Raw genomic sequence first — 16,695 nt, 5'->3', positions numbered from 1 at the left:
TGGACACAGGTGTCAGATCTCTTCTTTTTCATTGTTTTGTAGCTGAATATTACACCTTGTGTCCTGGAGGTGAGGGCTTCAGACCTAACCCCATCACAATCATTTTAGAAGGTGAGTACAGCTCCACTATTCACCCAGTTGTAACCAAGGTCAAGCATTTACTTTAGAGAAAAGCTGGTTAAAAAAAAGTTGTGGAGCAATCCCAACAAAATTATTTTGCAAAATTACAGATGGACAGTCAATTACCAGGATGCTAAATAACAACTTGAAGTCAGAAAGATATGACTCATTGCAGATCTTGTGTCTGTTCCACAGAGAAGCTGTCTTTACTGATATCCCCCAACTTTAGTAATCCCCAACTTACTTTAAAACTTCTCAGATTATAGCAAAATTCCATACAAAGCCAAGAATCTGCATGGTCAGAATAAACGTGCTATCTAAGTGTGCATTCACGCAGGCGCATGGAGTGTTTGGAAGCGTTAACAGAAACTCTTGTCCTTTGGGATGGTCTTTGTTGTAAGTGAGCTATCTCCCCTTGTGCAGACATTGATGAATGCCAGGAGTTACCAGGTCTCTGCCAGGGAGGAAACTGCATCAACACTTTCGGGAGCTTCCAGTGCGAGTGCCCACAGGGCTACTACCTCAGCGAGGAAACCCGCATCTGTGAAGGTGAGGTGAATCTGCACCTAAAAAACAGTCAGCGCTGTTTAAAACAAAATTCCTGATCAGGCCTGGGGAAAAGGTTCCATCCTCACATTCTATCCAAGTATCTGTTGAGACGGGTTCATAGCTTTTTTTCTTTTCATGTCAACGCTGCTAGATAAATAAATTCACAGCTCATTTGCAATAATTTACTATTGTTTTTCTCTGAGTAAATGGATTAATTAAATATAAATGGGGAAAACCAGAGTAGGGTGAAGATATTCAATATCAAATAAGTTATTAATGCAAATATTAATTAGGATTATAGGTAGGCTTGAATGAGACTATTAAGTTAATATTTTTCAGTAATTTTAATATGTTGGACTACACGTTGGACCACTATGAAGAAATTCAAAGGTGATGCAGATATCTTTCTTGCTTCCATCCCCCACTTATCACTTGGCACCATAGTCATCCTTTTGGGGGGCCATCTCCCCACAGGACTGGGAGCTTCTTGAGGCAAGGTCTGTAGCTTACTCATGTTTGTAGCTATGAGTCCTGGCTTACAGGTAAATCTCAATGTTTACTGATGGTACCAATGAAGGCTTCTAAAGATGAACATTAAACTTGTAAACATCTCCATTATAACCTTTCTTTTGGAACATGTTAGATAAATACATCTGGAAGAAATATGATTTAGTAAGAACAATCAGCAATTGCATGGCTTCTAGAATCTCTTAATGAGTACTAATTTGAAGGTCACTATGAACAGAAAGGCCCTCCTAACTGGATTCAGTTTAAAGTTGACACTAAAATTTAGTTTAAATAACATAAGAGGAAAGTACGCTTTAAAGCAATTCCATTTGAAGAATATGAAATTTCAATCAAAAAATGCAGGTGCCATTGAAATTATTTTCTGCCACTTTGAAATAATTTCTTTTGATCATTTATATTTTTTAATATTGGGTTGTTTCTTTTAAAGAAAGATACATCATATTTTGAAGTATTTTCAATGTAATTGCTTTAAATTCTGAATTTTATGAAAATATGATTTTGGGGAATCACCTTATGCTTTTGTTCAGTAGTTTAAATAATAAAGACTCGTGTGGAAACATCTTAATTAATGGATATTCTTGCCTACTCTAGATATTGATGAGTGTTTTGCACATCCCGGTGTGTGTGGGCCTGGGACCTGCTACAACACTCTGGGAAATTACACCTGCATTTGCCCACCTGAATACATGCAGGTCAACGGAGGCCACAACTGCATGGGTATGTAAAGGTCTCTGAGATTAATTAGGTCACAGTTGGTGACTCCCGTGTAAGATGCTTCTATCTCAGAATTATTGCATAAAATATGGAAATTAAATCTTTATGAATAAGTATTTCAAAGTCTTATAAACTTCTGGCTCTGTATCATGTTTTTGAACTTTGGCTGTGTAGTTACATTTTTTTTTTGTTACTCCTTGATGCAGTTATAAAATAAATAGGTCATGGGGCTGTAATGTACAGCACAGGCAATATAGTCAATAGCATTGTAATAACTTTGTATGGTGACCGATGGTTACTAAACATGGGATGATCACATCCTAAGGTATATCAATACAGAATCACTATGTTGTACACCTGAAACTAATATAACATTGTATATCAGCTATACTTTAGTGCTAAAAAGAAAAAAGAGATTGTTTCATATTTTTAAAAATGAGTCTGAAGTAGAAAATTTCATCAAATGTTACAATTACATGTCTTTAAATAATTTTAATTTTTCATTTCTATAAAGTGAACATTATTTTACAAATGAGAAAATTTAAAATTTAATATGTAATACTTTTTAAAATAAACAAATACCTTTAAATGTAGAAACAAATATCTATTAACTTTGTTTCCCAAGAAAATTAGAAATGAAATCCCTTATTTAAAAACAGGAGAGATGTTAACCTATAAATGATTTATGTTCAACTTAAAGAATTATTTTAAGATACCCCTAAATGACTGAGAAACTTTTTAGAGTTGTGTTTATGGTGACAGTTTGGCATATCCAGGTGCGTAGGCTTCATTATTAGCTGCTTGCTGATATGATTGGTTGGCTTATTGTTTTTCTCTATGTAGACATGAGAAAAAGCTTTTGCTACCGAAGCTATAATGGAACCACCTGTGAGAATGAGTTGCCTTTTAATGTGACAAAGAGGATGTGCTGCTGCACATACAATGTGGGAAAAGCCTGGAACAAACCTTGTGAACCTTGCCCAACACCAGGAACAGGTAAGCACATAGCTCCTGCTTCTGCTGAAGGCCAAATCAGTGGCACACGAATATAGAAGGCAGTATAGTAAAAGCAAACATACTGAAATCAGACATGCTCAGTTCTGAAGCCCAAGTAGCCCTCTTTGGGATTGAAACACTAAATTCTAATCTATCTGTTGAATAGGAGTCTGGATCCTGAAAACGAGCCCCATTGCTGAAGAGTTCATGTTTATAGCACTGGTCTGTTTAAATTCTTTATCTTATACCGTGCTGGTTAACTCTTCATTTATTCACTTAACAAATGGGCCAGACCTGGAAGATGTAATATTTTGATGAAAAACTTGTGGTGATTTAAACTCTACCAAGTGCAGTAAGGTGTTTGTGTTGCTATTTGTTTAGTTCAATTTTGAAATATATGCAAAAAATGGATTTGAGCAAACTTTACAGAAAAGCAGCTTTTTGTCAAAATAGTCTTTAGCATTTCCCCCCCTCAAACTTTCTGAAATTTTTAGGCAGAAAATAGAACTGATGTTACATGGTAAAATGTTTTTTACAAGCACAGATTCTTTTGAAAGAAAATAGAGACAAGCAAAAAAATTATCTTAAAACTGTTGCCTATTTCAGTTTGTTTATGACCTGGAAAATGTTCATTTTTAATAGTTTTAGATGCTAAGAGTTACTTTATCCAATAGGACAAATGTAAAACAATGATTATGCATTTGTTACCAGATATTACTTAGAATATATGTATTGAAATGTTTTATTGAATGTGATGGTGAAAAATTAATAAGAGACTTGATAAAAAGTGACACATGGGATCTTTCCTGGTGGCTAAAATTCAATGGGCAAATAGATTTTCTTTCTTTTTTTTTTTTTAAAATATATTTTATTGTTTTTTTACAGAGAGGAAGGGAGAGAGATAGAGAGCCAGAAACATCGATGAGAGAGAAACATCGATCAGCTGCCTCCTGCACATCTTCCACTGGGGATGTGCCCGCAACCCAGGTACATGCCCTTGACCAGAATCGAACCTGGGACCTTTCAGTCCGCAGGCCGAAGCTCTATCCACTGAGCCAAACCGGTTTCGGCAATTTTCTTAACCCTATCTTGCCATAGTTGTGTTTCGAAAAATCTAATAGAAACATTTTTACAAGTCTCTAATTTAAAAACTCCATCAGTTAGAAATTGACATTTGGTTTGGGGAATGAAATACCACTTTTTTTTGTAAAAGGAAGTAAAGAGCTTAGGTTTGGGAGAAGGTCTATGTTTAAATTAAAGTTCTGCCACTTATTGTCTGACCTTATATAGATTATTTATCCTTTCTGAAACTGATTCCTCACATATAAAATAGGACCAATAAATCAACAATGACAGTAATTAATTCATATGGTTATAAGGATGATTAAACGAGGTGATATAAATTACAGTTAACAAGTTTCCAGGCAATTAGAAACCATCTGTTATGTGCTTCTCTATATCTTTTGGATGCATGGTGGATGAAATAGACAAAGAGACTGCCCTGATAGCACTTGGACTACATAGTATGCTATATATATTTTACCTGATACTCTTTTCAAGAGTTTTGCTCATGTGTGTAGCAGTGGGCATCGGTAGCAACCTGCTTCTTAAAAATAGGAATTTGTTTTAATTTCTATTAGTTTGGTGAATTATGTGTAGGAATAACTCTTATATTCTCTATTTTATTCCAAGATGCATTGTTTTTGATGCCTCAAGTTTCATATTTTAACAAATAGACACTTAGGTTTTAAAAAAGACAAAATTTATGTCTCATTTATTACTCATTATTGACCCACTTGACCACCACAGAATTATTTTTATGCCTATGCCTTTGTGCAATGAGTAATCCTTTTTAAAAATTTGTACTCTACTCTGGTTTTTCAATCTACATAAATTGAATAATTTAAAGCCCTGCATATCAAAAGAAAAATAATTTATGTGCCTAAAGTATATACTTTATCTTATAATGATTTATCTTCTAATATCAGCATTAAAAAGTTAACGATGACAATAACAATTAACAATAATAACAATAATGGTAAAGAATGCTTAGACCTACTCTTTGGATCTATGAGCAGGTATTGTTTTCAAATAAATATAATTGAAATTAAAATGTCTGGTTGTGAATAATATAAGATATTTGTGAGTGAAAGTGTTACTATGTAAAATGTTATTTTGAAGGAGTTTGAGAATTTTAAGAGTGAATTTGGTTTGTTTGTATTTTAAAGCTGACTTTAAAACCATATGTGGAAATATTCCTGGATTCACCTTTGACATTCACACAGGAAAAGCTGTTGGTGAGTGTTTACATATTATGCTTATTTTAATACATCTATGTAGCATTTTGTAAAATTCTATTGAATGTCTTTAAAGTTTGAAGCACCATAAAATGTAATAATCTGAATTCTGATATAATATAGGGAGACAAGAAAGAGATAACATGTTTACAGAATCTAATCAAGTGCTAATAATGGTATTGTATCGACATAGTCTGTTGATTAAGTTATGATAGTTAAGTGGTTATCTCAAGATTTCATACATGTCAAGCTAAAACTGTAGTTTTCCTATTCATGAACATTACATTGCGTGATTCCAAATAACCCTCCCTATTTTAACTTTTAGTTGTTATTTTCATGCATATATGTTTCTGTTGTATTTTTGCTATAGCCCTTCCTTCCTTTTAAATGTACTTTCTATTTATCATTCTACTTTTCCTCAAAGATTATAAAAGTAATGTAATTTTAAGTCTCTATTAGCAATGCATATATACAAAAGTACATAAAATTAAGAAAACATAGCTTTCTTTATCATATAACCTGAAGAGAAGGTGTGATTCCCCAGGAAGTTCATTTGCTACGTTGACAGTAAAAGCACTTGGTATATTTGATCAGCTTACTTAAATTTTTCTATCACTGTTTAAAGGAAATAGTGTATTTTATAGTCTATATGCTTTTATGAAGCACAAAGTCATTCATACCAGTATAGAATTGATTTCTGTGACCCTGAGTGTGTTTGCATCCCAGTGTACATGTAGCATTATACAAGGTTCTATGGTAAGTACATTAAGCAGAACGACATATATTTGACCAAATCTGTTCAATTTCAGACATTGATGAATGTAAAGAGATTCCAGGCATTTGTGCAAATGGTGTGTGCATCAACCAGATTGGCAGTTTCCGCTGCGAATGCCCTACAGGATTCAGTTACAATGATCTGCTCCTGGTCTGTGAAGGTAATCTCAATGATGTATGACCTTTATCCAAATAAGTTTGGCAGACATAACTGGTTTAGACAGCTTTATGATTTAGACAGCTTTGTCATTGTTTTACAGCTCCTTTCTCAGTGTGTAGGAGTTGATCACCAAAGGGCTCAGTGAATGTAATACTAATGCAATAATGAAATCGTTGCTCTTCCAGATATTGATGAGTGCAGCAATGGCGATAACCTCTGCCAGCGGAATGCAGACTGCATCAATAGTCCCGGCAGTTACCGCTGCGAATGCGCTGCGGGTTTCAAGCTCTCGCCCAACGGAGCCTGTGTGGGTAAGAAGGAGACTAATTTCATTCTTTAGCGCTGAGCACTGCATTCTTTAGATTTCCAACAATGAAAAGTCGTGTGTGCATTTCTATAAAAAAATATTTCCAAAAATAATTTGGAAAGATTTTCCTAGTAAATTTATTGATTAATATTGAACCTATTTCACCATACACATTAGGTTATTTTGTTCAGAAAAGAGGTCCCTTCAGTGGATTTTCCTAGGATTGGACCCAAAAATAAAATCGTATCCTCGAGATAGCAATCAACATATAAAAACTGCATGATTTTAAAAGAGAGAGACTTGGATGCTTGAAAGCCTTGCTTTGTTTTGATTCAGCTGTTGTCATGGTTCATTTTCAGACTATCTGTAATAATTAATAACAGGTTATAGAAACATGCCTGTGAAAGAAATGAAGGAATCTTAATAAAAATCAGATACGTGTAACGTGTCTTATTTTTGTTTCAGATCGCAATGAATGTTTAGAAATTCCTAATGTTTGCAGTCATGGCCTGTGTGTTGATTTGCAAGGAAGTTACCAGTGCATCTGCCACAACGGCTTTAAGGCTTCTCAGGACCAGACCATGTGCATGGGTAAGAGGAGAACATTCGTTCCAGGGGTGAAATGGAGCTGAGCGTCCAGAAGAGATTACAGTTTGGTCACTTGCCAAATTAACATGTCTTTATAAGAAACAATCTTGCAAAAAGTTAACTATGCTAAACTGTTTATGGTTTCATTCAATATAAAATTTTCAAGCCAGGGACACACTGCTTACAAATGTTCCTTGGTTCAGTGTTCCAACCTTTTTCCCCAGATGTCTTTCACATGTTTAACCTGGGCTCTGGGACACTCGGGGTCATGTGGAAGTCAGTGCAGTACCAGCTGTCCTTCACCCTCTCTGGTACCACTCAAGAAAAGGGAGTAGTAAGAGTGACAGTATTGAAATGACTATATATACATGCACATACATACATGCATATATCCATACACTTTTCCCCCCAAATCATTGAACACATGGGATTTATCTGCTTCGTTTGTGTTTTAACTCTTAAAGACATTTTTTAGAAGCAACAGAAGCCAATGTAATGGTTAGTTAAGCAATAATAGTGTTCAGTAAGTAATTGCTGAGCTGTTGGTTAATAAGATTTCAAAAACAGATGGCTGGATGCCTTGGAACTCAGAGTAACTCTTTAAATCTGATGTCAGCCACTGGCTCTGCCTCTGCAGAAAGAGTTCTCCACGCTTTGAGCTTGAAGGAGGAAAATCAAATTATAACTTGACTGTTTATAATTGGCATGTTCTCAGTTTAGGAAAGCTGAAGTTGTGCATCGACTCTTTTGGTATGAAGAGTGAAGTCAGGTTTCAGAACTGCAGAACTAGTGTATGGTACAGCTGCCACACAGTGAGGACCACCAGGAAAATCTTCCTTCATTCATTGCCTCCTAAGGGCCCTGCTATGGACTTGTCCCTAGGAAACTTCTCTAGGAGATGCTTATTCAAAGGACAAACAGAATCTGGTCCTATTGGCAGGAACATTCTGAGAATGCTTGTTTATACATGCCTCTCCTGGCTGTGCTCTTAGAGAATAGGATTTGCTAAGAAAAAATATGAGATTTATGATTCAGAAATTCATATGGAGAAATCTGCCCTGAACCCTAACAATTCACCCAGGATAAAAGTCAGATAGACTCCTTGGTAATACCTCTCTTAAACAACGCTTCCTTCCTAAGGACCAGTATCTTTTTTTCACGGCAGAGGAGTGTCAGCAGGCTGAAATTCATGGTCCAGAAAATCGGGTCTCTTATATGAGAATGACCTTGTAAATATTTTCTTAATTTCATTGTTTTGAAGGCTAATGATACTGAGTTTCAATCGACTTCTTCAATTTGGGTTTCATGAATTCATAGACGCTAGGACCTAAAGTGTATCTTTGTTGTGCTGATCAAATTAAGGTTTATAAATGTCTGGAGGAGTGTTTAATAATGCTTAATAGAACAAAATTATTTTAGTGTTTCAAAAGATTAGTTTCCCTACAATTGACAAGCAAACTGATTGTTAAAACATCTCCACTAAGGGGATGCTTGCTTAGCCTCATTCTGAGTGTTACATTGCCTGTCAGTCATTAATTGTCACCTTTTTCTTATCCTATATAATGAAACCCTAGTTTGCAAATCGACCGGTTGCTGGGACACGCACTGGCTGCGGCAGCAGGGAGTGGGGCCAGCCAGCAGGCGGCGCCAGGCCACCAGCCAAGGCGGGTGCCAGCAGATGGTCACCCCACAGATGGCCCTGATTGCCGACCAGACCTAGGGACCCTACCCTATATATTGGGAACAGTCTCTTAGATTTAAAAATTAAAGCCTGGCAAGGCTATTCTAACACTGAAAAAACAGGATGGTGCAGCGATGACATGGACTTGCACATTTTGTGGTCAGCCTACTACTGCCTCAGAAGGATCATGTTATGTACTACTTTTTATAATCAGGGCAACAAAATGTAGCTGCCCATACAATAGCAAGATGCCTTTCACCTGTATGAAAAGTATGGTCACTGGTGCATGCAGCATCCCGGATTGCGAGAGGGATGTCCGACTTCCAGTTTAGGCCTGACATCCCCCGAGGGGTCCCGAATTGGGAGAGGATGCAGGCTGGGTTGAGGGACCTCCCACCTTGTGCACCGGGCCTCTAGTAATTTTTTAATTCAGAGTTTTCTCTACGTCATACTCATTTTCCTTAAATAAATAGGAGTTCCTTGTGCTGAATGAGGACAATCTAAGTAAATCAGTAGTTTAAGATAATGTGAATGTTTAATAGGCTATGTTTTTCTAATTAAAGACTGAATTACTTTGAGCCCATGTTTCTTTGTAGATGTGGATGAGTGTGAGCGGCACCCATGTGGAAATGGAACCTGTAAAAACACTGTTGGATCCTATAACTGCCTCTGCTATCCAGGGTTTGAACTCACTCATAATAATGATTGCCTGGGTAAGTACTCAGTCCATCTTGGTGTTTTATTGCTTCTGCTTTGTTTACACACTATATACTGAAATGAAAAATAAAACCAGAGGATAAATATTTTTATCATTAAAATTACAAATGTGTGCCAAACGCTATGTGATACTGCTGACTAATTTCTAGTTAACTCAAGCCTTAGTATTGGCATAAATAATCACAAAACAATCTGCTGAGCTGAGTACTTCATCAACCAGTTGATTCAGGGCAAAGGGCCATGCAGGTGATAGTAGATGTATTGGGGCTGTGCTGTGGTTTGGGGTTATTTTTTACCTTTTTTTAAAAATATATTTTATTGATTTTTTACAGAGAGGAAGGGAGAGGGATAGAGAGTTAGAAACATCGATGAGAGAGAAACATCGATCAGCTGCCTCCTGCACACTCCCTACTGGGGATGTGTCCACAACCAAGGTACATGCCATTGACCAGAATAGAACCTGGGACCCTTGAGTCTGCAGGCTGACGCTCTATCCACTGAGCCAAACCGGTTAGGGCTACTTTTTTTACCTCTTAAATGGCATTGAAGATAGACCTGTCATTGTTTCAGCGTTATTACTATTATTTAATATATTCCATTACTAGTATTTAATATATTCCATTCTTGGTTAATGCTCAAATACTGACAGTCTCCAACTTAACAACATGCTGTGTGTTGAAATTCTATTTTCCGGCAGCTTTGAAGCCAGGGATGATGCCTTTTCCCATAGAAATAGCATGTGCTGATATCTTTTTGGGACCAACTTTAGATTCTCAGTGGAAAATAAAACTGTCTACTGGTACAGGATTTTAGCCTTTGCCCCTAACAGATATTGATGAAAATGACAATTGCTAGTGAGTAGGGGAGGTGTCTATATGTGATGGAGGAGATAGTAAGAGAAATGACAACCAGCATTGACAGTATTTCTTGTTTATCATGTGCCAGGCACTATACTGGTACTTAAAACATAACATCTCTTAATTCACATGATTCTTTAAGGTATGTGAAAGTAACTCAGGCTTTCTACCATTATGGGACTATCCCTGCTCAAACCTATCTCCCAATTTAACCCAACATATGTTCCTCTGTTTTATTTTCTTTCTTTTTTGTCTCAAAATTCTTCACTGGGAAAACTTTTGAGCTAATTGGACATTTTATTCAACTATCACCATCTTGTCTATCATTTCTCAGACACTTTGTACAGCCATGGAGAACTAAAGACAGGGACATGGCTCTGATCAAAGCACAATGTTCAAGCAACCCAGAGAATTACTCAAATGCAGTCAAACCTAAGCTTAACTGGAAACCTAACACCAATCCCCCCCTCCAGATTCTATATTCTATCAGCTATTTTAGTCTTTTTAATATAATTGATTTTTCTATATTTAATATGCTCCATTACTTGTCCTTTGAATATAGTCAGCTTATCTCCAGGTGAGGTCACTTGCAAGCTACGCAGTCAAGTTAAACTTATATATCCTTCTGCCTCTGGGAAAAGAAATATTTTTTCAACTGGAAAGAAGGGAACATTTTACCTTAAACCTTCAACTTATAAATTTGCTTATAAATTCCTGAGTTATAGTAATATCAAAAATGTACCCTGGTGGTTGAAATACAGTAGGGCTCTATGTGACCTTATAAGGCAGGTGATGCTTACAATATGAGCTATTTCCCTCTGTGTTGATGGGGAATTGTAGTGGAGGGTTTTTGTGAATGTGTTCCAAGAAATATGGTTTTAAGTTGCAACTTGTGACACAGTATACGTGTGAGAGTTCTCTCCTAAAATCCAACTCCTGTTTGCTTACAGACATAGATGAGTGCAGTTCCTTTTTCGGTCAGGTGTGCAGAAATGGGCGGTGTTTTAACGAAATTGGCTCCTTCAAGTGTTTATGTAATGAAGGTTATGAACTAACTCCAGATGGAAAGAACTGTATAGGTAAGTATCTAAATAATAAAGTCTTTACGTTGTTTTGTAAAATAATGATGTGACTCCCCCAAGCTCCACTTAAGGACTCATTCACATTTCCATTTGTTCATCTGATCACATGAACAAGTTAAGGTATCATGGGAAATGTTTCTTATAAGGAATAAGCCAACAATTGGAAATGACTCATGTCCACAATGTTTATTGGGATAGAGCTTGAAACTATCCGTGTCTCAGTAAAAGTAGACAAAGGAAACAAAACAAGGAAATTAGCCTCTTGTCAAATGAGTAATACCCAAGATGTCAAAAGAGAATCTCAGGCGTATTTGTCCATAGTGACTTGGAGGAACAGAGGGCCCAAGCTGCATTAATGTTTATGTCACTTGACAACAGTGACCTCATATTTGAATAATTTTTCTCGTTTCTCTTTCAAGATACTAATGAGTGTGTAGCCCTTCCCGGTTCCTGTTCTCCCGGTACCTGTCAGAATCTGGAGGGATCCTTCCGATGCATCTGTCCCCCGGGGTATGAAGTGAAGAGCGAGAACTGCATCGGTAAGGCTGACATTTATGCTGAGGCTCCCGAGCTGGTCAGTATAATAAGACCTGCTACAGACTCTGTGGAAGTCTACTCAGTCCAAGTATGCTGACCCAAAGAGTTTAAACATACAGCTGCCTTCATATGTCTTATTGAATCATCAGAAATGATTTGAAGGTGTATTGGTGGGAATACAGAGTTTAGGGATGTGGGCTTTTCATTAACGTAAGTCTTATACTAGGAAAAGAATTTTCAGTGTACTTTAATCTTTTTTCCAAATGCCAACAGAGACTTCCTATTGAATTTAAAGAGTGTCTATAAAAACAAAATGTAATCTTTGGCAACCAATTTTAAAACATCTATTAAAGGTGTCCAGAGTCCTAGAAATGTGAAGCAGAAAACCTTGACATTGCTGTTGAGACATTTTTCTCCTTGGGAAGGCCTCATGTCAGATCAGAAAACGTTAATCCGTTTGTCATAACAGATGTTTTTCTGTTGAAACTCTTCCAGCTTACAAGAACATTGTAAACCACATCAGAAGTGGGTCCCAGAATTTCCTGGTGGATGTGATGTAGGCTGAACTTTTTACAGTTACTTGATTTCACTTTTATACAAATTATTTTTTACAGTCTTGTTGAAATTCAGAAGCACCAGAATCTTAGTGTGATTGATAAGGTGGTTTTTGTCCTTTGAGTTATCTACTTTTTAAAAATATTCCATGTAGCTCTACTTTTCACATTCAAGGGACATATACAAACAGAACTGAAGGGAACAGTTTACTTCATCAAACTTAATTAGTTTTCAGCCCATATAATTACATATAATGGGTATCCCTAGTCATTCCAATTTGGTCTTTATACCTTTTCCCTTTTCTATCTGATTTGTATAGTTCACCGTAAGATTGTCTAGTGTTTTAATACTTAAAAAAATAATAATAGAAGCACCTTAATGCAAAATTGAAATATTTAAGATCCTTTCTTTCATTTTCTTTATCCATATTTAATCTCAGTCTTCACTGTGCCTGTGCTCCACCCCTTTATGGAAAAGTGACAGTGGCAGTGTGTCACCCGTTAAGAGGGAATAGATTAGATGTGCTGCTTTGTGTCACAAAGATTCAGCTACCTTTTCTCCTGGTGAAAAACATCTATGATTCAGTTACATTTCATTACATTTCAGAAATATTTTATTTCCTTTATCCATTGGCAGTGCCACCATTTTGCATCTCTGAAAAGTTGTTTTTTAGTTAACTTAATTCACTGTAAGATTGTTTTCTTCAGACTAGAATCACTATCAACTTTTCCCAGATGAAATGCTTTTTAACATGACTAATACACACACACTCACACACACAAACACATATGTTTACACGTGTATACATACAATGGATATTATAGTGACCACGGCACCTTTTAGGTGCTGGAATACAGGCCTTGCCTCAGGTAACTTACTGCCTAACAGGAAATTCATATTGTGTTGGTAAACCTGTTTTATAAAGATATTGTTATAATCCAGTGTGAGAGACACTATACTGGAGGCATGTCCAGGATGTGGGAGCGGAGGAGGAGGCTGAGAATAATGATGATAGTGGTGACAGGTGGCATGTCAAGGAAGCTCACCACAAAAGATTGGTGACACTCTAGGTGGCTCTTAAATATTGATAGGAATTTATAATCAAGGAAAGGGGCAGCACAGAGGAGGTCATTTGAAGACACAGGTAACACAAGTGAGGTAAGGGGTATTGACAAGATGGAACTTAGTCCTACAGGCAGTGTGAAGCATTACAGGGTTTTTTGTTTGTTTGTTTTTAGAAAGAATGGAATATAACTCACTCATGAACATTCTGCCAATATAAATTAAGAACATAGCATGTGCCAGACAGTATACTAGACTAAGCTGAGGGGGCATTAGTATTCCAGACAGACAGACATGTCGGGTCCTCATGGAGCTTGCATTCTCTCATGTCTGGAATTATGTAATGTTTCTTCATTCAGTTAAAATAACCCATTACATAAGCACCTCCAATGAAAAAAAGCTAAACATCACTGGTAAGGAATCCTTATTTATTTTAAGGAACCATTTTGGGGTGAAGTGGGAACAATGAAATTCTCAAAACACGTCTGAGTCCTAATTCCATAGGCACAGATTTTCAACTAGAAAGACAGCCCTGATGGCATTGTGAAGAGAAAAGAATAAAAGAGGGAGATACTGCAGTCAGGAGATTTACGATAATCCCAGTGGTAAATGATAGTGAGCTTGAATGTACAAAGGAGGTAGCATTGATAGGCCGCATGCTGTTTGTATATGGAGGTTAAAAGGTCAGAGTGAAGAATAAAGGTGACTACAGGATCCCAACTTAGGTTGCTCAGAGGAACATCAGAGAAGGGAACCAGTTGAGCTTGCACTGCTCATAAGATATTGATTGAACTGGTCCTGTCAGGTAGACAGGTGGATGTACATACACCCCTAAGGACCAAGGGCAGGGAGCCAGAGATTAACTTGAGAGATCAGGGCATATGGTTGATTGAAATTGGATATAATCTTTGACTTCTAAGAAATAATAGTTTACTTTAAATAATAAGTATAAAATTCATATAATATCTTGTTTTATATTAAATAGCCCATGGGTAGTGGACTATTGTGGTATGAACAAATTATTTATCTTGAAATATTGAGCAGTGTGCTGATTTGATTAAATCAATAAATTCTGCTGTTCTGCAGACATAAATGAATGTGACGAAGATCCCAACATCTGTCTTTTTGGTTCCTGCACCAATACTCCTGGGGGCTTCCAGTGTATCTGCCCCCCTGGCTTTGTGCTGTCTGATAATGGACGGAGATGCTTCGGTAAGCTTTAAAATCACTTCTCTGTCATAATTCACTCTTAGAAACTTCAAACCCATTACACTGATCTCTGTCACTATAAAGTACATGTCTATGGCAATTATATCATCTGTGAGTTAAAAATGTAGGCCTCAAAAGAATTTACACTGGACAAATTTTAAGGTACTTTGATTTATTGGCTCTGTTTCTTCATATTTTAAATTTTTCATGAAAAATTCTTGTTTTACTCTTCTGTTATGTTGTTGACATAGATTTGTATGTACATTCATATATGAATTGTTTTTTATGTGATTTAACTAAATGAAAGTTACCTACATTGTTTTTTTAGGCAACAGTGTGATAGTAGAAAAGAGATCTGGAAATCATTTTAATATTGAGCATAATTTCTCAAATTTCCAAGGCACATTATAAAAATATTTTAATCATTTTAAATAATTAAATAACATTTTATAAACAAGTAACTGAAATTGGCAAATGAAATCAGCCATTGAGGATTTCCAGACCTGTCTTTTAATTGCTAATCTGATCTGCATATGTTCAACCCATAAGAAATGTTCTGTCAGAAATAGAGTTTTATACAAATTATTCCATCTTTTTAAATGACCAATAAGGAGGTCTGTGATTTTGCTTTCTTGAATAGATACTCGCCAGAGCTTCTGCTTCACAAACTTTGAAAATGGAAAGTGTTCTGTACCCAAAGCTTTCAACACCACAAAGGCAAAATGCTGCTGTAGTAAGATGCCAGGAGAGGGCTGGGGGGACCCCTGTGAGCTGTGTCCCAAAGATGATGAAGGTGAGATCAACAACCTAAAACACCCCTTTGCACTGTTTTGGGAATTTTTGTTAGGAGTAGGTTTGACTACATAATTTATGAATATTTTGAAGGTGAAATTACCCCCTCACACATAAACTTGAATGGTTCAGTGAGCAACCTAATCTGAGGGACTTCTTTTAACATCTGTATTCAACATGTGTAAGCACAGGAAGTTACCCTGTTATTTCACACACACACACACACACACACACACACCCAAGGTTAGTATTAATTTCCTTCAAGAAAATTAGAATCAATAAAAAATACATTAAAAAGTAAATAAATAAAAATAAATAAAAATAAAATATAAATAAAATTAGAAAGATGCGAGAAGAAAATTAAAATTATATTCCAAATTGCTATGGGAGTCCCATTGTATCACAGGCTAGGGCTCTCAGGGTCTTAAAAGGAAGCTGAGTCAACACAATGACCATTTGCTGGAAGAGACCAAGAGCTTCCAGGTCTTGTTAGCACAACTGAATTGTAGGCTAGTTCCCAGCAAGCTCAGGACTGGCTTGGCCTCCAGGTCAGAAGTGGCATCTATGTGTAATGAGGAGAGAGGGCTCTTTAGCTGCTCAGTGCACAGAGAGCAGAGAGAACCAGAAGCCCTCAGTAGGTGGCACCCCAGAGGGAGCTGGGAAAGCTCAGGAGATCTTCTCTAAATAAGCTCAGTGCTGCTTTTGAAATAAATAATAAAAATAAAATAAGAGGCTCTTATTAAAAACAGCTTTATAAAGAAAAGAAGTATAATTGCACATAGATTGTTTATCAGCTTTTAAGTTCTCTAGTAGTTGAGACTCTTCAATGATGGAGAATTTTTATTTTTTTCTCTGTAGTTGCATTCCAGGATTTGTGTCCTTATGGCCATGGAACTGTTCCTAGTCTTCATGATACTCGAGAAGGTGTGGTTGGATATATTTCACTCCTATAGTCTTCTTTTATATGAATATATTATTGTTCTTTATTTTATAAATCCTGCTGGTTTTCCTGTGTAATACCTATTATATTGTATTTAGTATACATATTCAGTATTTTTTGTATATCACATGCATTACACTTGTAAAACTATGTTGTGGTCTATGAAATATATATTTCTCTTATAGAAGTGTTTATAAGTTTTAGAAATTTTGAATAGGTGTACACAGCTT

At 36.4% G+C, this 16,695-nt stretch overlaps 1 protein-coding gene across 1 annotated transcript in view; it reads left to right on the top strand.

The window, feature by feature from the left end:
• Window positions 1-16,695, top strand: part of FBN2 (fibrillin 2) — a 244,389-nt gene that overhangs the window by 194,907 nt on the left and 32,787 nt on the right. Inside the window, exons 38-51 of the mRNA XM_070411499.1 lie at window positions 43-111; window positions 544-669; window positions 1,789-1,914; window positions 2,755-2,907; window positions 5,136-5,204; window positions 6,014-6,139; window positions 6,324-6,449; window positions 6,911-7,036; window positions 9,311-9,427; window positions 11,239-11,367; window positions 11,790-11,909; window positions 14,611-14,736; window positions 15,374-15,526; window positions 16,384-16,449. Of these exons, the coding sequence (XP_070267600.1) occupies window positions 43-111; window positions 544-669; window positions 1,789-1,914; window positions 2,755-2,907; window positions 5,136-5,204; window positions 6,014-6,139; window positions 6,324-6,449; window positions 6,911-7,036; window positions 9,311-9,427; window positions 11,239-11,367; window positions 11,790-11,909; window positions 14,611-14,736; window positions 15,374-15,526; window positions 16,384-16,449 (1,632 nt within the window). The remainder of the gene's footprint in view (window positions 1-42; window positions 112-543; window positions 670-1,788; window positions 1,915-2,754; window positions 2,908-5,135; window positions 5,205-6,013; window positions 6,140-6,323; window positions 6,450-6,910; window positions 7,037-9,310; window positions 9,428-11,238; window positions 11,368-11,789; window positions 11,910-14,610; window positions 14,737-15,373; window positions 15,527-16,383; window positions 16,450-16,695) is intronic.

Source organism: Myotis yumanensis, unplaced genomic scaffold, assembly GCF_028538775.1.
Source record: "Myotis yumanensis isolate MYYU_CA2020_CCGP unplaced genomic scaffold, mMyoYum1.0.hap1 SCAF_4, whole genome shotgun sequence".
Lineage (NCBI taxonomy): Eukaryota > Metazoa > Chordata > Mammalia > Chiroptera > Vespertilionidae > Myotis > Myotis yumanensis.
The sequence above is the reverse complement of the archived record's forward strand: the minus strand, read 5'-3'. Positions and strand labels throughout refer to the sequence as shown.